This window comes from Adiantum capillus-veneris, chromosome 3 (assembly GCF_014529385.1).
Source record: "Adiantum capillus-veneris isolate H3 chromosome 3, ASM1452938v2, whole genome shotgun sequence".
NCBI lineage: Eukaryota > Viridiplantae > Streptophyta > Polypodiopsida > Polypodiales > Pteridaceae > Adiantum > Adiantum capillus-veneris.
The window spans coordinates 61,429,906-61,454,631 of record NC_140933.1 but is presented as its reverse complement, the minus strand read 5'-3'; the positions used below and the strand labels follow the sequence as shown (position 1 = coordinate 61,454,631).

At 38.0% G+C, this 24,726-nt stretch overlaps 1 protein-coding gene across 3 annotated transcripts; it reads left to right on the top strand.

Moving 5' to 3' along the window:
- The first annotated feature begins 213 nt into the window (after positions 1-213).
- On the top strand, positions 214-24,255 carry LOC147461007 (uncharacterized). Of its 3 annotated transcripts, none has more exons than XM_086508669.1 (7): positions 214-541; positions 1,901-2,055; positions 15,765-16,862; positions 17,963-18,011; positions 18,218-18,555; positions 20,773-21,891; positions 23,859-24,255. In XM_086508669.1, the coding sequence occupies exons 3-5, from the start codon at positions 16,735-16,737 to the stop codon at positions 18,305-18,307; spliced, it is 267 nt and encodes an 88-aa protein (XP_086364795.1). In that variant the 5' UTR covers positions 214-541; positions 1,901-2,055; positions 15,765-16,734; the 3' UTR covers positions 18,308-18,555; positions 20,773-21,891; positions 23,859-24,255. The 3 variants fall into 3 exon arrangements, with proteins under 3 accessions (XP_086364795.1, XP_086364794.1, XP_086364793.1); XM_086508668.1 differs by lacking the exon at positions 1,901-2,055 and adding an exon at positions 4,807-5,025 and having other exon boundaries at positions 218-541; XM_086508667.1 differs by lacking the exon at positions 15,765-16,862 and adding an exon at positions 4,807-5,025 and having other exon boundaries at positions 220-541; positions 23,859-24,251.
- Positions 24,256-24,726: the final 471 nt, after the last annotated feature.

Below are 24,726 nucleotides of genomic sequence, written 5' to 3'. Positions count from 1 at the left end.
AAGGGGCTTCGCACTCAGCTCCAAAAAAGGGTTGCATGATTTGGCCGGGCCTGTATGGACTCTCTCTCCCTCTCTCTCTCTCGTACTCACACATGACACGTACTCTCTCTCTCTCTCTCTCTCTCTCTCTCTTTTGGAGGACCCATGTTTCAATCTGAAGAGGATAAGGATGGAGGGACGTGCCACTGACCTCTTTATATATAAGAGTGTCCATACGCGGTACCAGCTATCATCAACAACAACAACAACGTCGTGCTCACTCACCTCCACTCTCCACTCCGCACCACTGCGGCACCCTAATCGTACGGTTCTGCCCACTTGGTGCCATGTGGCCACGGCACAACCCTCTCTCTCTCTCTCTCTCTCTCTCTCTCTCTCTCTCAGGGCTGTGCCGAGCTGCATGCACCCAGTGGCCCAACACTAAGGGTCGATGCGCTCTTCTTCGTCATCCAGAAGATGGGTCTGTACGTGCATGGCGATATCACCCATGCTCTGAGCTCAACCTAACGAACCAGGCCACTTACCTCGTACGTCTAACAAGGTATCAAAATCTACTCCATGAATCCCTTTCTTTCTAAAGCCTTCATTTGCCGTAAAAATGGTTCTTTCCTTTCCACACTGTTATATCTTGTTGCTACCTTCGTTCACTCTCTTCAAAGAGCTTACTGGCCTCTAGAACGCACAAGATATGGCCAAGCGCACTGGATCTGTTCACAAGAAGATTTGGAAATTTTCTCATGTAGGGAAACGGAGTCTTTTTTAGTGTTTTAATACAATGCATAACATCATGAGCTTCTGCGATAGAGGCTCCTCATACCTAGCTAGGTATGATTGGGGGCAGGGGACCCCGGCCCCCCCACCGGGCCAGCGGTAATTGTACCTAGCTAGGTATTCGGTGCCTCCCTCACAAAAGCTCATGATGTTGAGGTTAGTCGCAATGTGGGAATTATTGTGAGAATTTGTCCAAAACTTCTTGTGGTTGTGTGCGGCCATGTTTGGTCGTCTAAGACAGCGGTCAAGCGATACATAGTTGCTAATCACTTTCTGAAACTATTTAGTTGTGCCTGCTGCATGGTCTCATGCATGTAGCTATTTGTCTTATATGAATCTATGCAAGTGGGTTTGTAATTATGCCAATATTATTTGCATTGACAGCTGATGCACATGCATAACCACAATGTCTTAATTGATGTGTTCATTGCAATTCTCAAGCTTTTTTTTTTGGGTGGAGCTGGCGCACTTTACTTCTCTACTTCAAGAGAGCTTTAATAATTCTCAATGTTTATTACAATAATTTTTATAGAAATTCTGATTATAATTCCCACATTGTAGCCTATTACAATATCATGAGGTGTTGAGAGGGAGGAAGCGCATGCACTAACTAAGTGCGACTAGGAGTAGGGGAATGCACGTCATGGGTGAGGGCCCGCACTCTTCTGCTCCCAACCACACTTAGCTATGCACTCACTCTTGAGTAGTAGCTCATGATGTTGAACCCTATAGTGAAAGATCATGTGAAAAGAGCTCCTTTCTCACATTGGAAAATGTCACAAACTTGTTGTGTAATGATGTAGGTCACAAAATACCACCTAAGGCTATAAGTAAAGACCTTCACGCACTTGTAACCTTACTCTCCTGTAGGTGAATGTTTGTAATGTGCTAACCATCGTACCACTTGAACACTTGTGAACCAACTCGTATTGATTCCTTATTTGTAAACCATAGTCCAATCTATGTACCAAGAACATTTCTTAAACATAATCGCATGTATGCTAATGTGTGCATACATGCCTTGTGAATAAGGGCACGTGTATACTTTACAAATAGTTCTAGCTAATCATGACGTTTTTTTTTAATGAGATTCTGCCTTATTCATAAACTCTCTTTTTCTTGCTTGTAGACGGTACTCAACTCAAAGATGATGAGCATTATCTTGTGTTCTTAGAGACACCTAATATTTCTTAGAAACACCTCCGACAATAGAGAGGTTTGATAAGGCTATCTCTAAACTAGGAATTGCTACATGGTTCATACATTGATGAAGACGATCGAAAGGTTTTAATTGGCGTTCTCTCTCTCTCTCTCTCTCTCTCTCTCTCTCTCTCTCTCACACACACACACACACACACACACACACACACACACACACACACGGTCTTAGCATGAGATTGATAGCAGAACACTTATGTCCTTGGAAACTTTTGTGTTCTCTTAACAACTTTTTCTTGATAGACCAAGGAGGTTCTTAAGTGCACTATATCCACAAAGCTAGCTTGTGACGCGAAAAAAACTTGGAATTTTCTTAGCTATCAATTTCTCCTTTAGAGTTGGGTTTGAATAACATTTTTAAGTCTAACTATCCAGACTAACTATCCAAAAATGTGTACTATTTTTTTGTCAATGTTCATGAATTGGGCATTAGATCACCCTAAAACATAGCTTAGTGGACCTCTAAAGTGCTGTGTAGCTGGCATAGGTAATTGACCAGCTCTAAAGTGCTACATAGATAGCATAGGTAATTCTAAAGCTGATATTATGCTTTTAAAAATGGAAAAATTACCTATTGGATGCTATGGCCCAAGCTTGGACTTGAAAGTAAAGGACGGAAGTGTGTAAAGTGTAAGAATTTATAAAGGTAATGATAGGTGTAAACATAAAAACATTGATGATAGGTTAGTAGAATGCAATACAAAGGTGATGATAGGTGTAAACATAGAAACATTGATGATAAGTGAGTGGAATGCAAAGAATGTGCAGTTTTATACTTAATTTTATGGTCGATTTTTTTTTTTGGGCCTACAGCGACCATAGATTTTGATCAAGAACTCAATTGATTTTTATGAGAAAAATCAGCTCATTGCCTCCAAATTTTTGTACCTCGTGTGAAATGGGGTTCACCGAGCAAGTATGTTGTTTCTAGTCAAATGGAGCACTCCTCTCGCTTTGAGAGCTCCTCATGACCATACACTCAAGATTTGTAAGTGTTTCTTATTTTCCCACATAGAGTGTGTTTGTAGCTTTGAGCTGAAGTAAGGGCTTCTACAAACACATATATATGATAAGAGTATTTGCTATATTTTCCTAAACCCTAACTAAAAAGACATTTTTATGTCCTATTAGATTAACAAACTAGTGCTAATCAGGGACTAATAATAGAAAACAATTTTTTCTCTTAATATCCCACTTTGCTATTCTCATTGTGTGAATCGAAGAAACTATGTATGCACAAAAAAGGCTCTCATGAGTGTAACAAATTAGCAAAGTATATGCCCATGGTGTATTTTCCTACTTCACAAGATTGATTTGGAAAGTGATCGTAAAATTAGTGAGTGAACTCTTGTAGGTCAAGAAAGTATCATTGAGGCGTGCATTACTTGGCAAATCTCAAAACCTACATTACTTCTAGTCACAGATGTAGCTTATGCACGAGTGCTTACATCTATGCTTTAAAGTTCGGACTAAAAACTTTCATGAATATAAGGCGTAAAATTTTCATTTCTACTACTAGAGTGGACTAATTCCTCTAAGTAGGGGAGCCAAACGTTTTCATTAATTGGCATCTCACAAGATACCTCGCTTTGGAGAAAGAAAAGGAAAAAGCTTGAATCCTACCTTAACTTTAGAGATCAATTCTATATGTATTTTATAAAGACATTGTCGAGAGCTGCGAGTTGAAGGCTGCAGTCCAAAAGTTCTCTGGGCACGATAAAGAAGCCGCCGACGGCCGTACTAGTACTTTCCTATATTGACGCAGACTGATGCGCGAGGGGGGATGGTTAGGTTTTTTCTATTTTTGATGATTTGGAACCTCGTTGGCAAGCCTCTCTCTCTCTCTCTCTCTCTCTCTCTCTCTTCGTGTCATGATCTTGGTTGGAAACACAATACAATCTTTCCCTCTCTCTATGTCTGGTAAGGCATTGCGATGCAAGGCACGCTCTCTTCGCGCTCCAATACTCTCTCTATCTGAGCATCGCGAGGTCTTCCCTAGCTCTCTCTCTCTCTCTCTCTCTCTCTCTCTCTCTATTGTACCAGAAATCGGAGTTGCGAAGGGAGGTGCTCGAGGGCTGCTAATGGGCGATGCAAAGGGAGCAATGACAAGCGCAGGGTAGGGTGCTATGTGAGTATGCAAGCAGGAGAGATGTGGCTACCAAGGGAAGGAAGAGGGTCTGTAGGTGGGCAACACTCTCTCTCTATCTCATCTTCTTGAGAGAGAGAGAGACTGACTGAATAAGGCTTTCTTTGTGGGTTCTCACAACACGAGGTGTGAGATGTTGGCGACGCAATGGGAAATTGCAGTAGTGATGGCTTGTTGCGTTAAGAGCAAGTCGTCTAGTAGATGAAATGACCTAGTGAAGTGTGTGTGTTCTTGAGTTGCTCCATTTGGCCATGAGTGGACAAGGCACATGGAGGAGAGAGAGAGAGATTTTGCCTGTTGACGCCATGCACCAAGGATGTATGAGGACGAGCCGGTGCAAATAGAGACCTTGTTGCTACCTTCATTCACTCTCTTTAAAGAGATTATTGGCCTCAAGAACACACGAAATATATCTGCTGTGTGCGACCATGTTTGGTCGTCTAAGACAATGTCAAACGATATAAAGTTACTAATCACTTTCTGAAACTATTCTCTTGCATGGTCTCATGCATGTAGCTATTTGTCTTATATGAATTTATGCAAGTGGGTTTGTAATTATGCCAATATTATTGGCATCAGTAATATGTCATTTGACAGCTATGCACATGCATAATCACAATGTCTAAATTGATATACTCATTGCAATTCTGAAGCTCTATTTCTGGGTGCAGACTGAACTTAGAACTATCTAACACTGGGTCATTAAGACCCCAAGGCGGTGAAATCAGCGATTGTGGACGGGCTGCAGAGATCTTGAGGAGAATGGACGGAGGAAAAAACATCAACGCATTGATCCACAACCCCCCACGTCTACGACTCGAACCCAAGACCTCCTTGTTGGCATCCCAACGCCCTAATCACACGCCCGCGTGGGTTTGCTTGTCCCCAAGGTGAAGCCATTGTCTCATAAAGTGAACTTGGACAGGGCCAAAAGTAAACACGGACCAAAAAAGTAAACATGGACAAAAAAGTAAACAAGAAAAAATCAGACAATGTTTATGCTTTGCGAGAAATGTGCTTCCTCGAGGGGGTCACTCAATAATTATGTGACTATCGCGTGAGTGCAGTAAAAGGGGTTATTAAATTTCATTTTTTCTCACATTTTCACATAAGAAGGGTACTATAAGATAGAATTGGAAAAAAAATTACAAATTGAATAAAAAAAGGATGTATTTTATTCACAAAAAATTCACGAATATAAAGAGTATTAAAAATGGTCCTTGAATGCACGCGATATACACAATTTATACATAGTGACCCCCTTGAATGTGCTTCACCTCAGCGCCCTAGATCCCACCACTTATACTTCATTCAATACCCTATGTTAGATACTATTGAGGGGAGGCAAGACCACTTTACATCTCTACTTCAAGAGAGCTTTAATAACTCTCAATGCTTATTACAATAAGTTTTAAAGAACTTGTGACTAAAATTTCCACATTGCAATCTACGACAATATCATGAGCTGTTGCGATGGAGAAAGTGCATACCTTACTAAGTGCGATTAGAAGTAGGAAAATGCTTGTCGCACCTAGCTATGCGCTCCCTCTTGAGTAGTAGCTCATGATGTTGAACCCTATAGTGCAAAATCATGTGAAAAGAGATCCTATGGGCGACTTATGTGTGCACTCCATATTACGGGGAGACCGTATAGAGCCTCTAAAAAAAGTTTTTTGGAAATTCTGCACCTATCGAATCTACCTGGATTAAAAAAGAAAGTGTTTTCATGGTTAGACAAGGCAAGATCTTTGGTCATATTGTGTTTGCGAATGGAATATCCACGGATATGGATAAAATCAAGGTGATTGCGGACATGCCACGTCCAAAAACAATAACAGAGGTTCAATCATTCATGAGACATTGTGGATACTACAAAAAATTTATCTACATGTTCACAATCATAGCTAAGCCTCTCTATGGTCTGATTGTAACCTTTGGGTGGACAAAAAATTGTGAGGAAGCATTGCAAATGTTGAAGCAAGTATTGATACACATTGGTATCAACACCAATCCTCAAAGCACTAGATTGGATCAAAATCTTTCATGTTCATTTAGATGCCTTTTCTTTTGCCATTGGATATGTCATGGCACAACCTGGTGAAGGCACTATGGACCTTTTGATATGCTATGTCAGTCGTCAACTAAACAGTGCTGAACAAAACTACACAACTACTTATGACGTGAAGAAATTCAGGCATTATCTCCTAGAACACCACTTCATTTTCTTTATGGATCACCAAGCACTATTGTATCTCATCAACAAGTCACACAACACGAGTCGAATAGTTAGATGGTTCATCATCTTCCTTGAATTTGATTTCATAGTTGTGGTAAAAAAGGGTACAACTCATCAACAAGCTGATCACCTTTCTAGGTTACTAAACAGAAAGAGCCTAGATAGAGTTGAAAATGATTTGCTAGATGCATACCTATTTAACCTAGAAAGGATCCCTCGATGGAGTGAGATTATAATTCCACTTTTGTCTACAGGACAATTGTTGATAGATTGGGAAAGTTAGTTGATAGGAGCTTGATCGAGCAAATCATTCCTTTTCATCTGCTTAGCAAACGACTTTATTATAGGGGTTTAGATGGCATCTTGAAATTATGCATAGAAGCCTCTGACATTCCTTTGTACCTAAAGGAAGCACATGTCATAATGGACTTTATTCATCATGGGAAAACCAAAACATATCAAAATTTGACAAAGATGGGAGTTTTCTAGCCTAGTATGAAGTTTGATGCACACATTTGTGTTAAGAATTGCAAATCATGTACATGCAACACCCCTAAGGAGTACACAATAATTTCCAGGTGAATATAGCACCACATTGAACTAAGTATATTGTGGATTTTTTGAACCAGGTTCCTTTCCTTGCAAACATGTCCAAAACAAGGATGAAAGAAATTAAAACTGAAGCACAATCATATGAATTAATTATCAACCAGCTGTAAAAATCCTGCAAAGATAATCAACTTAAACTTTGTGCATCAAAAAGTGATCACATACCGATCTTGTAGGAAGCACACTCAAGGCAAGAAGAAGGCAATTTTTAGCTGAAAGATGGCCTACACTCTTTATGGATGTTGAAGCATTTGTGAAGCAGTGTGATGAGTATCAAAGGATAAAAGTTCCAATAACAAAGGAGGAAATGCCGATAAGACCAATGATAGGAGCACAAACATTTGCCAAGTGGGGTCTAGATTTTGTGGGCCCCATAGCACCGTTCTCTTAAAAAACTCATGTAGAGTATATCACAGTAGCTACATACTATTTGACCAAGTGGGTTGAAGTTAAAGCCACAAAAAAATTTGATGCGTGCACCATGACATAATTCTTGTATGAAAATGTTCTCACACGGTACAATTTGCCTATCAAGATTGTTAGGTGATCAAGGGACACATTTTGTTAACAAAGTAATTGAGTACTTGCTTGATGAATTCATGGTCTTACATAGAAAATTGGCCATGTATCATCCACGAGCTAATGATCAAGCCAAGAGCACCAACAAAGTCTTGTGCACAGTTCTCGCTAAATTGTGAAGGAAAATAGATCGGATTATCAAAAGTTGCACTCTATTGTTGGGCTTATAGAGTTGCATACAAAACTGTTTTAGGGACTACACCTTATAAGAGGGTGTTTGGACTTAACACTAGAATGGTAACAAGACACTTTTATGTCCTTCGACACTTTTGTGTCCTGTTAAGTGACCATTTTGCTTGAATTATTTGAAGAGTATGAAAATGAATTTCTAGGTGCTATATATCCACAAAGTTGCCTTATGAGCTGAAAAAAAACTTAGCATTTTTTTTTTGGAGTATCGATCTCACCATTAACCTTACTCTTGCACAACATTTTTGAACCTAAACTGTGTGAAAAAACGGGTCCTGTTTTTGGCTTTTTTTTCAATTTTTGGCAACTATACCACTCTAAACTTCATGTTTGTGAGGTTTAGATGGCTAGAGGTTAGGCCTTCATAGTTCTCAACATGTTTTGATGCTTTTAGAGAGAGCTAAGTGTTAAAATTGAAAGTTATGACCAATTTATAAGAATTGCATAATCCTGTTTTTTGGCCAAAATTAGCACTTTTATGAATTTTTTGGTGGCTTTCTTGATATTCAAATTCAATTTTGATTGTGTAAGTGTAATGTATAACATAAAGCTAATCTTCCTTGAGTTTTGGGGGACCTAATATGCTATATAGCATAGTATATGATGATGGTTGAGTTTTTGATTTTGCTGAAGAATACAATACATTTTAGAGTAGCAAGTATAACTTTCTCAATATTGCTAGTTTCTTAGGCCAATTGTGTGTATTTTGTAGGTAGTAACCATATCTAATCAAAGACTACAAACTTGGCTAGATATTGAGTAGTTTCTATGGGTTTCTAGAGGTGATAATGCTAAACCTAGTTTTTTCATGTTTGTTGTATTTAGCACTTTATCATTGCCCCCAAGGTTCCAATTGTAAGAGATCCATTATCCTTTTGACATGCTCCATGGCTCCTTTTGAATCCAGAGGCCCAAAGGGAACTAAGAAAACATGTATATAGTATCTGTATTGAGCGTGACTATAGAAACTTTGATGATAGGTCCGCAGAATAGCAAAAATGCAACTTTTTTGTACCTATTTTTTTGCCCAAAAAACAATTAGTGAGGTAAAAGCAACCAAATGTTTTGGTCACCAACCCATTGAAGTTAACGGGGCATTTTATCTCATGTCCTCATTTTATCTCATGTCCTACAAAAATCTCCACTCTTATTTATATGCAATCAACCGTAAGAAATTGCTGTTTTGGGCAAAATGCAATGGTCCATCAACTTTGGAGGCTTGTAGTGACCAAGGGATGAGAAAAATTACAAGTTTCTCATTTTTTCCATATGTAGTAGTTATTGAACTATAAGCTCATGAAAGGATTTTTCAAAATGAGTGGATCTACTATGGTTTTGGAAATTTCTCCCAAAACCCTGAAAGGACACTTTTATGTCCTGTTAGGTTACCATTCTAGTGTTAATGCAATATTACACATAGAGTTTTTAATTTTAACCATGCAGATAGCCAACAAAATGGAATGGATTGGACATGAATGATCTGACCGCCTGGATGACAAAAAGTTGGATGAAATTAGATTAAAGACAATAATCACAATATATGTCCAAAAACAACACATGAAAGAGTTTCGTGACAAGAATATAAAATCCAAAGACTTTGCACCATGGGATTATGTTCTTGTCTATACTCTTAAGGAAGAAAAAAAGAAATTTAGAAAGCGAGGAATGGAACCATTCATGATTCATTCTATATCATCGATTGGGGCCATTAATCTTGTGACATTGGATTGACATGAAATGCTAAAATGGATAAGTGGTTGCATGCTTAAAAGTATCACTTGCCATTGACGCAAGAGATGCGTGAAAGGGCACATGCAGCTAGAAGCAAGAAAGAAAAGCAAATGCTTGAGATTCAATAGGCACAATAAGAAGCCAAAAGAGCACGCAACGAAAAGGAAGCAAAGAAAAGGACAGCTTGAGACTCATAATACTATGCGGATGCATTAGATTACAAGCATCGGGGAGGATGAAGAAAATATGGAGCCATATATTTTTGCAAATCTAGGAGCAAAACGAGTACCTATTCATGTGTTGGTTGAATCTGATGCTCATTTGAATATAATCAGTTGGAATCTGTACCAAAAAATTCCATAATTGGTCATGCAGCCTTTGAAACGAACATCTATAGGATTCAATGGAGCTACCAGTATTGCTACAGGTTTTGTGGAGCTCACAATACACATCAATGGATATGAATTTCCCCATATCTTTTTTGTACTACCACCAGATGCCTCCAATAATCAGTTAATACTGGGCACACCATGGCAACGCAAATACTACGTGTATATACAATGGTCCAAGAATCAGGTGCATTTTACAATAGGAACCAAGTAATGTATGCCAATTTTGCTTCCATGGAAGAGAACAAGTATCTTTTCGAGAAGGTCTGCGTCAAAAACAAAAATGAATCCAATAGTGTGACCGCATTAGAGACACAACAACCAATTCAAGCCACTATAGCTATCGGGTCTAGTGATAGCCTTGAAACTACATCTTCCAATTGTCCCCTCTCTTTAGTAAAAATCATGAATGCACACCCACCTATCATCAAGTGCACCTCAAAAATAGCCTACTTATTTGCACAACAAAAAATTGAAGTAAATGTGGATACCTAAATGGCAAGGTGCTCTAGTAAAGACAAAGTCAACCAGACCACAAACTACAAAGCAGAATTGGATACCTAAAGGAACCCACATGTCCAAGGAAACTTTGTTTGGATCCCAAAGGTTTAACTACAGCTTCAAAACTTGTGGCAACAATTATAACTACGAAAAACCAAAATGTTAGGTGGACTACTTCACTTCCAAAGCCACGGATATTCCAAGACAAAACAAAGTGGATACCACAACCCAAGCACATTCTACAATCATCAAAATAAAAGTGGATTCCAAAGCAACAAGAATTGCCAAAAGAAACATCCAATTCAGATGTGCCACAACCACCCGAACACTCTTCCAAATCTACAACCACTATCAAGGTATGGCGGCCTATCCCTCAACCACAATTTTAGAAACAACCATTCATTAATTCATCAACAAGCTATTGAGGTACAATGCTTACTACATGGTAAACACTCATTAACATCTACACATGTGAACTTCACCATCGAATGCCCTTAAGTAATTTGCTTAAGACCTGCATCTTGCACATCATCAAAATTTCCATGCATTAGCTGAGTGTGCATATGTAGGGCCCCTTACATGGCCTTGCATAAGGCACCACTTTACATCCCATGCACAACTCAACATAGATGACACATTATCGACCGGAAGTACTCCGACTAGGAGGGGGAGGCATTCTAAAGCATTCTGAATGCAAATCTTGATATTAGAAAGAAAAGAGCACTGTTTCCTTGACTTTTGTGTTATAATTCACAGTGGATTTCTTGTTTTTTGCTACAATTATTGATTTTGTATTTGGAAAGATGAAGAGATTCAAGAGCAAAGGTCAAACATTAAAAATGAGCCCTTAGGTGTGTGTAAATACGCAAATAATAAGGTTCTTTGCTAAAAATAATAATAAGAAGTGGAGCAATCCACCAAAAAGTTGCAAATAAAGACTTTCTTTAAGAGTTGACCTTACTTAATTATCTAGATATTTTTTAGCCTTTTGGTCAAATTTGATATTTTTCTTTATTTTTTATTGCTTTTATTTCTTTTCTAAGCAATAAATGATGACAAAAGCAAGAAATTACCAAAAACAAGAGATTCAAGTACATGGACTTCAGAAAGAGACATGGGGTAACAACGATCAAGTTATGGTTGAATTCAGATAAGTTGCTAAAAATGCTTTTAAACTGAAAAAGCTTGGTCGGGCAAAATGGACGGATTGGGGTCATATGGTGTCCGATTATGGAAATTTTTGACACGATACTCATCAAACACATGAGGTAGGACTAACTGTGAGGTGGGGACAAAAAATGACTCGAGGGCCCTAGGTATGTATAGTCTAGCCGCATTTGAATTATCATTTCTAGTTGTGAGTTTGTGTGTGTGTGAGAGAGAGAAAGCTACTTTGGAGCTGATTTTCTCGCAATTCCCATGCCCTACATGCTTAGCTTTGACATCAGACATGAGAGGTAGGTTCTCTGCCTAGTACACAATCATTTGATGCAAATGCATGTCAAAATCAATAATGGGAAAGCTTGGTTATGTTAGAGTTTTGGCATCTCGAGTGAACAGTCCAATGTGATCCCATTATTTATTTTGGATTTTAGGTATTTATTTTACTTATTTGTCAAAGTATGGGTAGGCAAATTTGGTAGGGAACCAATCAAACATATCTAAAACACTATGGATGAGTGCACCAATACATTGTTGCTAGTCAAATCATGCACATATGTGCTACACAATTCATTATCTTGGAGTATTATATTTTGAACGTGATGTGTTCATAGTTCACGAATGGGGATTTTGGATGTATTGTGGTCTATAGTGCAAATCTTCTAAAAAGGCAACCGATGCTGAAGATGGCATTATTATCAAGTACAAAGTTGAGGTTAGCAAAACCAAGGTTTATCTAGTTGGTGGCCACTGCTGGGGTATCCATGGTAGCTCAAGGGGTTCACCATTTAGTACCCCCGTATATAATGTGCGTTAGTGGGGTATTAGAAAAACCCCTCTTTTAACATGTCTAAATGAATAAAATGACCTCTTATTTTATGATTTTTTCCAAAATTGAATATAAGAACCCCTTATTTTAATGTATCTCTGTTAAATTGCCTAAATTTTTTGTATTTTAAAACCCCTCCTTTTAAACTCATGTTATACATTAACATGATTACATAGTGCACCCCCCAAGCATGGTAGCTTCTTCATTGACTTGGTCTCACTATTGATGTCCACTATGAGCTATAGAGAGGGTGTTAGTGTTTTGGCATCTCGAGTGAACTGCCCAATGTGATCCCATTATTTATTTGGATTTTAGGTATTTATTCTACTTATTTGTCAATGTTTAAGTAGGGAAATTTCTTGAGGTTGCTATATAAGCAACCCCCTGCCTCCATTGTATACACATTTCAAATATTTTGCCAAGATTGATTGGTTCAGGAGATTCTCTCTCTCTCTCTCTCTGTCTCTCTCTCTCTCTCTCTCTCTCTCTCTCTCTCTCTTTCTCTCTCTCTCTCTCTCTCTCTCTCTCTCTCTCTCTCTCTCTCTCTCTCTCTCTCTCTCTCTCTCTCTCCTTGGTCTCTATGCTTCCGCATCATGGACTCTGACAGGTTGGACCTAGGTTGGCTTGCACACAAAAATGATCCCTACACTGGGTCGGGGCATCCAATGATGACTAAAATCAAGGGAGGGGTTGCTCTTAGGCTTACTAACACACCTCTAACTTCAAAATTCAATTTTGAGCTACTGGAAAACCGTACTATAAAACTTTTTTTTGTTTTGTTGTTTATGTTTGCAAACCTTTGTACTTATGTATGCTTATGTGTGTGTATCCATGCATGTGGGTGGTTTGGGTTCGAACCTGGGTTCGAACCTAGTTTTACACCCATTATTGGGAAATTGATGACGTTAGTGGGGATATAATATTCAGTAAACACTATGCATAATTTATTTAGTAAACTGATTGATGCTTCTATTGACATATGGATGAGTACCATGACTTTATAACCTGCACTTCTATTTAGAGGTGAATCTAGGCATATCTAGCTATACTTCTTGGTCATGTAGGTTTCACATTGTGAATTTTTTGCTCGAATTACAACCAGCTTCTTTTGAGTTAATTCTTGCAACCTCCCTTGGTGCACATGCCATATCAAAGGCCTCATTTTTGTGCCGACATTTCCTATTTAATGCTTCTTTCAATGCTAGGCTTCATTGTGGTTGAGTCTGACCTCCATCTCTAGAACTATGACAACAAATCAATACACAAGTTTTTGTATTGATGTATGCTTGTGTGTGTACATGTGTGGTGTTGGTGTGTGAAAATGTACATATTTATCGGAATAGTTATACACCCACTATTGGAACCTAGGTCTACATTCACTATGGGTTCACCATTTCCATTTGCTAGTAATTACAAATTTTTTGTTTCCATTTTGTGGTAGATTTTCAAATTTTAGATTTTCAAAATATCTATATTTGGTAATTGTAGAATTTTAGTTCTGGGCTTGCTCCCTTCCTAATTCTACTGGTCAATTTGATGCAAGTGGTTTAAATGAAGCGCCACAAAAAGCTTCCTATTTGAACCATAAAAAAGATCAATGTTGTTATATATGTGTCCACACCAGCTGGTGTTGTGTCTGGGTCCCATGTGTGCCTCAACCTAACCATTTAAAATGATTATGTGAGTGTTGTAGAGGGTGGGGATTGTAGGGTTACTACCACATGGGGAAACATTATTGCTGCCAAAATAGTACCCCAAGTAGACAGTGCTGCTCTTTATATCTTCTTGTTGTCGATCTATCACTATATTTGTGTTGAGTCCTCATTGTGTGTTTCCTGGCTAGCATCGAGGACATCTTTTTTTTCAGATTGATGAGATTTAAGTTGGCACTTGATGTGGACCAGACATTGCTATCAAGTATAGTACATGGGGAGGCATTGTCCCAAGCCTTGAATCTATTTTCTATAGTATAAATAATGTCTTGCTTTGATGTATGGTCACTTTGTGTTGAGTCTAGTTTAAAGATTTGCGATGTTTACTTGGTGTTATGGGCTTGCTTGCAATTGGATTGAGCATAGATAACTAGCACCCGTCCTAAAGAAGATTCACATCATTGATTCATTGTGGTATACCACTGACACCAATGCTCTTAGGCAAGTTCTCTCGCAAAAATTTATGAGCATCAATATGCCTGAGCTTGTCTTCTCCTTCTGGTCAGCTGTCTGCAGGTATTTGTGTGCTTTATCATGTGCTTTCTGCTACTTTGCCAATTGTAAAGCAATGAACTAGACATTCCGGCTTGTTGGAGGATCCTCTGGTCCTTGTTTTCCCTCTATGTAAACAATGGTGCAAGGCTTCTTGGACTTCCAAAAAAGAAGAGTTACTCTTTATACTTTGACTCTCTATGACAAGAGCACATGAAGCCACGTTTTGCAAACAAAGAGGAAAATGGTCATTAAATGTGAGAAAGGTAGAGAACCTCAATCGTCGGTGAGTGGAGGTGAAATGGGATAAGTTGAATCTTGAGTTTAGAAAAATTCCTAGGGATGAATTTGTCAACACGATTGTGAAGAATTGCATGTAAGCCTATCATTCACCATCAAGCAATGCCTTTCCCGCATCCAAAAGAGAATCAATGAAGGCTATGCGAAGCATGTATAGTTCTCTAAAACTCTTTCTTTCACTTTGTTGTTTTGTTGTTTATATTCTGTGTTTATGTTTGCAAACCTTTGTATTTATGTATGCTTATGTGTGTGTGTGTGTGTGCATGCATGCATGCAGGTGGTTTGGGTGTGTGAAACCATATTTTCAAACCTAGTTTTACACCTATTGAGAAATTGGCAATGTTATAGGGGATATACTATCTAGTAAACACATTGCATGGTGTATGTAGTAAATTGGTTGATGCTTATATTGACATATGGATGAATACCATGAATCTATACCTTGCACTTTGCATATCTAGCTATTGGTCATGTAGGCTTCACATTGTGAAGTTTTTGCTCAATTTACAACCAGCTACTATTGAGTTAATTATTTCAACCTCCCATGGTGTACATGTCGTACCAACTGCCTTATATTTGTGCTAACATTTCCTATTTAATGCTTCTTTCAATGCTAGGCTTCATTGTGGCTGAGTGTGACCTCCATATCTAGAACCATGACAACAAATCAGTACATAGATTTTGTATTAGTGTATTCTTGTGCATGTGTGTACATGTGTGGTGTGGGTATGTGAGAATGCACATATATTGGAATCTAGTTCTACACCCACAACATGTTCACCCTTTCCATTTGATGGTATATTTTAACCTTTTTTATTTTCAAAATTTATATTTTTGGTAACTATAGAATTTCAATTTTGGGCTTTCCCCCTTGCTAAATGTACTGCTCATTTTGATGTAGGTGGTCTCACTGGGATGCCACAAAAATCTCTTTATTTGAACCAGCAAAAAGACCCATGTTATAGATGTGTCCACACCACGTGGTATTGCATCAAGGTCCCATGCGTTCTGCAACTTCATCATTCAAAATGACAATGTATCACTATCTTTTTCTTGATAGAATCAACGACATCTATTTTTTTAGATCCATTACACTTAAGTTGGAAAATGATGCGGACCACACATTGCTATCAAGTATACTACATGGGGAGGCATCATCTCAGGCCTTGAGTCTATTTGCACAATATGGATAATGACTTGCTTTGATGTCTGGTCACTTTGTGCTGTGTCTAGTTGAAAGATTTGTGATGTTAACTTAGTCTGTGTTCTAGGCTTTCTTGCAGGTGGGTTGAGCATAGACTACTAGCACCCATCCTAAAGAAGGTTCGCTTCATTGGCTTATTATGGTATACCATGGACACCAATGTGCTTAGCCAATTTCTCTCGCAATAGTTTACCAATATCCAAATGTGTGAGATCATCTTCTCCTTCTAGCCGGTTGTGTGCACCTATTTGTGTGCTTTATTATGTGCTTTTTGCTATTTCACCAATTGTAAAGTGATGCAGCATACCATCCCAGCTTGTTGCAAGCACCACTAGTCATTGTCCCCTATATGTAAACAAGGGTGTGAGGCTTCTTGCACTACAAGTAAAGATGAGTTACTCTCTATACTTTGACTCTCTACTATTGCAAAAGCACATGGATGTATGTTTTGCAAAAAAAGAAAGAGAATGGTCATTGAATATGAGAAAGGCTGAGAGCCTCTCTATACTTTGACTCTCTACTATTGCAAAAGCACATGGATGTATGTTTTGCAAAAAAAGAAAGAGAATGGTCATTGAATATGAGAAAGGATGAGAGCCTCAATTGTTGACAAGCGGAGGAGAAATGGGATAAGTTGATCTTCGAGTTTAGAACGTGGTTTTGAACAATGCCTAGGGATGAATTTGTCAACAAGATTGTGAAGGAGCACATGGAAGCCTATCATTCAACTGTCATGCAACGCCTTGCCCCCATCCAAAATAAAATTGATGAAGGCTACGAGAAGCATGTAACACGGTATGTAATGGCTACTCAGGCTACATCCAAATTAGCATCACTGAAGAAGATCAAAAGAAGACATCACACCATGTGCTCTAAAACTCTCTCTCTAAATTAGTTGTTTTGCTACTTATATTCTTTGTTTATGTTTGCAAACCTTTGTATTTATGCATACATATGCGTGTGTGTTCATGCATGTGCGTGTGGTTTGGGTGTGTTCATGAAAGCATATATTTGAACCTAGTGGCAATGCTAGTGGGGATATAGTATTTAGTAAAACTATGCATGATATATTTAGTAAATTGATCGATTCTTATATCGACATATAGATGACTACCATGACTCTATATTTTGCACTTCCCCGGCCTTAAAGGTGAATCTAGAATATCTAGCTATATTTCTTGGTCATGTAGGCTTTAGATTCTTAAGTTTTTTCTTGACTTACAACCAGCTGCTATTGAGCAAATTCTTTGAACCTCTCATGCCGACATTTCCTATTCAATGCTTCCTTCAATGATAGGCTTCATTGTGGCTGAGTCTGACCTCCATATCTAGATCTATGACAGCAAATCAATACTAATTCTACTCCTCATTTTGATGTAGGTGGTTTCACCAAGACTCCACAAAATTATCCTTATTCAAACCAACAAAAATACCCATGTTGTTATAGATGTGTTCACACTACATGGTGTTGCATTAGGGTCCTATGTGTGCCTTAACTTCACTATTGAAAATGATAGTGTGAGTGTTGTAGAGGGTGGAGATGGTAGGGTTACTACCATGCCTAGAAACATTACCGCTACCACGTTTGTACCCCAAGTAGACATTACTGCTCTTTGTATGTTATTGTTGTCCACCTACCGCTATCTTTGTGTTGAATCCTCATTGTGTGTTTCTAGGCTAGCATCGAAAACATCTATTTTTTTCAAATCCATTAGATTTAAGTGGTAGAAGTTGATGTGGACTAGGCATTGTTATCAAGTATACTACATGGGGAGGCATCATCCCAGAACTTGAATCTATTTTCATAGTATGGATAGTGTCTTGCTTTGATGTGTGGACAATTTGTGTTGAGTCCAATTGGAAGATATGTGATGCTAACTTGGTGTGTGTTCTAGGATTACTTGGTGGGTTGAGCATCGATTACCAACATCCATCCTAAAGAAGGTTTGCATCATTGATTTATTGTGGTATACCATGAAAAACAATGTGTTTAACGGATTTCTCTCGCAAAAATTTACAGGCATTAGCATGTCTGAGCTCATCTTCTAATTTTGGCTGACTGTGTGCACGTATTTTTGTGCTTTATCATGTGCATTCCACTATTTTACCAATTGTAAAGCGGTGCAACTAACCATTCAATCTTGTTGCAGGCACCACTTTTCCTTGTTTTCCCTCAATTTAAACAAGGATGTGAGGCTTCTTGGACTACCAGGAAAGAAGAGTTCCTCTTTGTACTTTGACTCTCTATGGAAAAAGCACAAGGATGCATGTTTTGCAAACAAATAAAGAAGATGTTATTGAGTGCAAGAAAGGTTAAGAACCTCAATCATCAATGAGTGGAGGATAAATGGGATAACTTGAGTTTTGAGTTTAGAACAATGCCTAGGGATGAATTTGTGAACAAGATTGTGAAGGACCGCATGGAAGCCCATCATTCAATCGTTGAGCAACACCTTGCACACACCCACAAAGTGAATAGACAAAGGATGTAAGAAGCATGCAAATTTCTCTAAAACTCTTTCTCTAACTTTGTTGTTTTGCTCCTTATATCCTTTTTTTATGTTTGCAAACCTTTGTAATAATGTATGCTTATGTGTGTGTGTGTGTGTGTGTGCATGCACGTGGTTTGGTTGTGCTATTTGGAAATTGGGGATGTTAGTGGGGATATAGTATTTAGTAAACACTATGCATGATATATTTAGTAAATTAGATGATGCTTATATCAACATACGGATGAATACCATGATTTTATACCTTGCACTTCCTTTTAAAGGTGAATCTAGGCATATCTAGCTATATTTCTTGGTCATGTAGGCTTTACATTGTGAAGTTTTTGATTGAGCTACAACCAACTACTATTGAGTTAATTCTTTCAACCTGATCTGGTGTGCATGCCTTACAAACTACCTAATTTGTGTGCCAACATTTCCTATTTAATGGTTCTTTCAATGCTAGCCTTCATTGTGGCTAAGTCTGACTCCATCTCTTATGACAACAATCTACACAAATTTAACACTAGAATGGTAACATGACACTTTTATGTCCTTGGACACTTTTGTGTCCTGTTAAGTGACCATTTTGCTTGAATTATTTGAAGAGTATGAAAATGAATTTCTAGGTGCTATATATCCACAAAGTTGCCTTATGAGCTGAAAAAAACTTAGCATTTTTTTTTTGGAGTATCGATCTCACCATTAACCTTACTCTTGCACAACATTTTTGAACCTAAACTGTGTGCAAAAACGGGTCCTGTTTTTGGCTTTTTTTTCAATTTTTGGCAACTATACCACTCTAAACTTCATGTTTTTGAGGTTTAGATGGCTAGAGGTTAGGCCTTCATAGTTCTCAACATGTTTTGATGCTTTTACGGAGAGCTAAGTGTTAAAATTGAAAGTTATGACCAATTTACAAGAATTGCATAATCCTGTTTTTTGGCCAAAATTAGCACTTTTATGAATTTTTTGGTGGCTTTCTTGATATCCAAATTCAATTTTTATTGTGTAAGTGTAATGTATAACATAAAGCTAATCTTCCTTGAGTTTTGGGGGACCTAATATGCTATATAGCATAGTATATGATGATGGTTGAGTTTTTTGATTTTGCTGAAGAATACGATACATTTTAGAGTAGCAAGTATAACTTTCTCAATATTGCTAGTTTCTTAGGCCAATTGTGTGTATTTTGTAGGTAGTAACTATATCTAATCATAGACTACAAACTTGGCTAGATATTGAGTAGTTTCTATGGGTTTCTAGAGGTGATAATGCTAAACCTAGTTTTTTCATGTTTGCTGTATTTAGCACTTTATCATTGCCCCCAAAGTTCCAATTGTAAGAGATACATTATCCTTTTGACATGCTCCATGGCTCCTTTTGAGTCCAACGGCCCAAAGGGAACTAAGAAAACATGTATATAGTATCTATATTGAGCGTGACTATAGAAACTTTGATGATAGGTCCGCAGAATGGCAAAAATGCAACTTTTTTGTACCTATTTTTTTGCCCAAAAAAAAATTAGTGAGGTAAAAGCAACCATATGTTTTGGTCACCAACCCATTGAAGTTAACGGGGCATTTTATCTCATGTTCTACAAAAATCCCCACTCTTATTTATATGCAATCAACCATAAGAAATTGGTGTTTTGGGCAAAATGCACTGGTCCATCAACTTTGGAGGCTTGTAGTGACCAAGGGATGAGAAAAATTACAAGTTTCTCATTTTTTCTATATGTAGTAGTTATTGAACTATAAGCTCATGAAAGGATTTTTCAAAATGAGTGGATCTACTATGGTTTTGGAAATTTTTCCCAAAATCCTGAAAGGACGCTTTTATGTCCTGTTAGGTTACCATTCTAGTGTTAATGGTTCTTTCAATGCTAGCCTTGATTGTGGCTAAGTCTGTTGACTCCATGTATAGAACTATGCCAACAATCTACACAAATTTTTGTATTGATGTATGCTCATGTGGTGTATGTGTGTGTGTGAATGCACATATAGTGGAAACTAGTTCTACAACCAGTATTAGAACCTAGTTTTACATTGACGATAGGTTTACCCATTCCATTGGCTAGTAATTATAGATTTTTTGTCTTCATTAGCTGGTAGATTTTCAAATTTTAGTTATTCAATTTTTTTATTTTTGGTATTTGTAGATTTTCCATTCTGGGCTTTCTCCCTTGCTAATTCGAATTCCTCATTTTGATGTAGGTGGTTTGACAAAGACATCATGAAAATCTCCTTAGTTGAACCAACAAATAGACCCATGTTGTTTTAGATGTGTCCACACTACCTGGTGTTGCATCAGGGACCCCATTGTGCCTCAACTTCACCATTCAAAATGGAAATGTGAGTGTTATAGACGACGGGGGTGCTAGGGTTACTACCATCCTATGGAGATATTGCTGCTGTCAAGTTTGTAACCCAAGTAGACATTGTTGCTCTTTATATCTTCTTGTTGTCTATCTATCACTATATTTGTGTTGAGTCCTCATTGTGTGTCTCTAGGCTAGCATCGACGACATTATTGTTTTCAGATTGATTAGATTTAAGTTGGTAGTTGATGTGGACCAGGCATTGCTATCAAGTACTCTACATGGGGAGGCATTCTCCCAGGCCCTGAATCTATATGCACACCATGGATAATGTCTTTCTTTGATGTATGGTCACTCTGTGCTAAGTCTAGTTGGAAGATTTTCATTTTAACTTGCTGTGTATTCTTGGCTTTCTTGCAGGTGGGTTAGGCATAGATTAGCAACACCGATCCTAAAGAAGGTTCACATCATTGATTCATTGTGGTATACCATGGAAACCAATGTGCTCAGCCAATTTGTCTCACAACATTTTACGCACATCAAAATATACGAGCTTGTCTTCTCTTTCTCGCCGGTTGTGTGCATTTTTTTGTTTGCTTTATCATTTGCTTTTTGCTATTTCTCAAATTGTAAAGCAATGCAGCTAACCATTCCAGCTTGTTACATGGACCATTGGTCCTTGTTTTCCCTCTATGTAAACAAGGGTTTGAGGCTTCTTGGACTACCATGAAAGACGAGTTACTCTCTATACTTTCACTCTCTATGGAAAAAGTACATGAAGGCACATTTTGCAAACAAAGAAAGAGAATAGTCATTGAATGTCAGAAAGACTGAGAGCTTCAACCGTTGGCAAGCAGAGGATGAATGGAACAAGTCAAATCCCGAGTTTAGAACAATGCCTAAGGATGAATTTTTCAACAAGATTGTGAAGGAGCGCATGGGGGCATATCATTCAACCACAGAGCAACGCCTTGCCCACATCCAAAAGCAAATCGACAATGGCTATGAGAATCATGTATAGTGCTCTAAAAATCTCTCTCTAACTTTGTTGTTTTGTTGTTTATATTCATTGTTTATGTTTGTAAATCTTTGTATTTATGTATTCTTGTGTGTGTGTGTGTGTGTGTGTGTGTGTGTGTGTGTGTGTGTGTGTGCATGCATGCGGGTGGTTTGGGCATGTGAAAGCATATATTTGAACCTAGTTTTACACCCACTATTGGGAAAGTGGAGATGCTAGTGGGAATATAGTAACCAGTAAACACTGCAGCATGATATATTTAATAAATTGATTGATGCTTATATAGACATACTGATGACTACCATGAATCTATACTTTGCACTTCCCTTTAAGCATGAATCTATGCATATATAGCTATATTTCTTGGTCATGTAGGTTTCAAATTGTGAATTTTCTTCTCAAGTTACAATCAACTGGTACTGAATTAATTTGTTCGACCTTCCATGGTGCACATGCCATACCAACTTCCTCATTTGTGTGCCAACATTTCCTGTTTGATGCTTCTTTCGATGCTAGGCTTCATTGTGGCTGAGTCTCACCTCCATCTCTAAAACTATCACAACAAATCAATACACAAACTTTTGTATTGATGTATGCTCATGTGTGTGTACATGTGTGGTGTCGGTGTGTGAGAATGTACGTATATTAGAACATAGTTCTACACCCACTATGTGTTCACCTTTTCCATTTGCTAGTAATTACAAATTTTTTATTTCCAGTTGATCGTAGATTTTCAAATTTTAGATTTCCAAAAAAATTTCTTGTTATTGGCAAATTTTTAGTTATGGACTTGCTTTCTTGCTTATTGTACTCCTCATTTTGATGAAGGTTGTGTCACCAAGACACCGCAAGAAGCATGTAAAGTGCTCTAAAACTCTTTCTGTGGCTTTGTGGTTTTGCTGATTATATTCTTTGTTTATGCTTGCAAATCTTTGTATTTATGTATACCTATGTCTGTGTGTGCATACATGTACATGGTTTGGTTGTGTGAAAGCATATATTTGAACCTAGTTTTACACCCACTATTGGGAAATTGGCAATATTAGTGGGGATATAGTATTTACTAAACACTATGCAAGATATCATTAGTAAATTGGCTGATGCTTATATCAACATAAAAATGATTACCCTGGCTCTATACCTTGCACTTCCCTTTAAAGTTGAACCTTTCTCTCTTGCAAATTCCATTGCTCATTTTGATGCACATGGTTTCACTAAGATGCCGCAAAAAGCTACCTATTTGAACCAATAAAAAGCCCAATGTTGTTATAGATGTGTCCACACCACGTGTTGTTGCATTAGGGTCCCATGTGTGCCTCAATCTCACCATTCAAAATGACAATAGGAGTGTTGTAGAGGGCGGGGATGGTAGGTTTACTACCACACAGGAAAACATTTCCCTTGCCATTTTTGTACCCCAAGTGGACATTGTTTCTCTTTGTATATGCTTGTTGTCCATATATCGCTATCTTTGTGGGGAGACCTCATTGTGTGTTTCTAGGCTAGCAACCATGACATCTATTGTTTTCAGATCAATTAGATTTAAGTTGGTAGTTGATATGGACCAGGTGTTGCTATCAAGTATACTACATTGGGATGCATCATCCCAAGCCTTGAATCTATTCTCATAGTATGGATAATGTCTTGCTTTGATGTATTGTCACTTCTTCTTGAGTCTTGCTCGAAGATCTTTTATGTTAACTTGGTGTGTGTTCTGCACTTGCTTGCACATGGGTTGAGCATAGATTACTAGCACCCATCCTAAAGAAGGTTTGCATCATTGATTTACTATGGTATACCATGGACACCAATGTGCTCAACCAATTTCTCTAGAAACAATTTACAGGCATCCGCATGTCTGGGCTCATCTTCTCCTTCTAGTCGGTTGTGTGTACATATTTGTGTGCTTTCCTCTATTTTACCAGTTGCAAAGCGGTGCAACTAACCATTCCAACTTGTTGTAGGTATCACTGGTCCTTGTTTTCCCTCTATGTAAACAAGGATGCAAGGCTTCTTGGACTGTAGGAGGCACATGGAGGCACGTTTTGCAAACAAAAGAAAGAAAATGGTCATTGAATGTGAGAAAGACAAAGAACCTCAATCGTCGGCGAGTGGAGGAGAAATGAGATAATTTGAATCTCAAGTTTAGAATAATGCCTAGGGATGAACCTGTCAACAAGATTGTGAAGAAGAGCATGGAAGCCTGTCATTCAATCATCAAGAAACGCCTTGCTTGCATGCAAAATCAAATTGATGAAGGCTATGAGAAGCATGTAAAGTCCTCTAAAAATCTTTATGTGACTTTGTTGTTTTTATAATTTTATTCTTCGTTTATGTTCTCAAACCTTGTATTTATGTATGCCTATGTGTGTGTGCACGCAGTGGTTTGGCTGTGTGAAAGCATATATTTGAACCTAGATTTACACCCACTATTCGAAAAGCTGCGATGTTAATAGTATTTTTAGTAAACACTAAGCATGATATATTTAGTGAATTGGGTGATGTTTATATCAACATACGGATGAATACCATGACTCAATACCTTGCACTTCCCTTTAAAGGTGAATCTAGGCATATCTAGCTATAATTCTTTGTCATATAGGCTTCACATTGTGAAGTTTTTGCTCGAGTTACAACCAATTTCTGTTGAGTTCACATGGTGTGCATGCCGTACCACTACCTTATTTTTATGTCAAAATTTCCCCTTTAATGCTTCTTTCAATGCTAGGCTTCACTCTGGCCAAGTCTGACCTCCAACTCTACAACTATGACATCAAATTGCGGCCATGGGTGAAAGATGAGTAGCTACATGCATTTTCAAACTTTTCCAAA

Bases quoted from the DNA above. Each gene is read 5' to 3' on its own strand.
- LOC147461007 (XM_086508667.1), top strand. From the start codon at position 2,024: ATGGTTCATACATTGATGAAGACGATCGAAAG. The intron at 2,056-4,806 runs GTTTTAATTGGC...TTCTGGGTGCAG, and splicing joins TTGATGAAGACGATCGAAAG to ACTGAACTTAGAACTATCTA. The intron at 18,012-18,217 runs GTTTGCATCATT...ATCTTGTTGCAG, and splicing joins CAACATCCATCCTAAAGAAG to GCACCACTTTTCCTTGTTTT.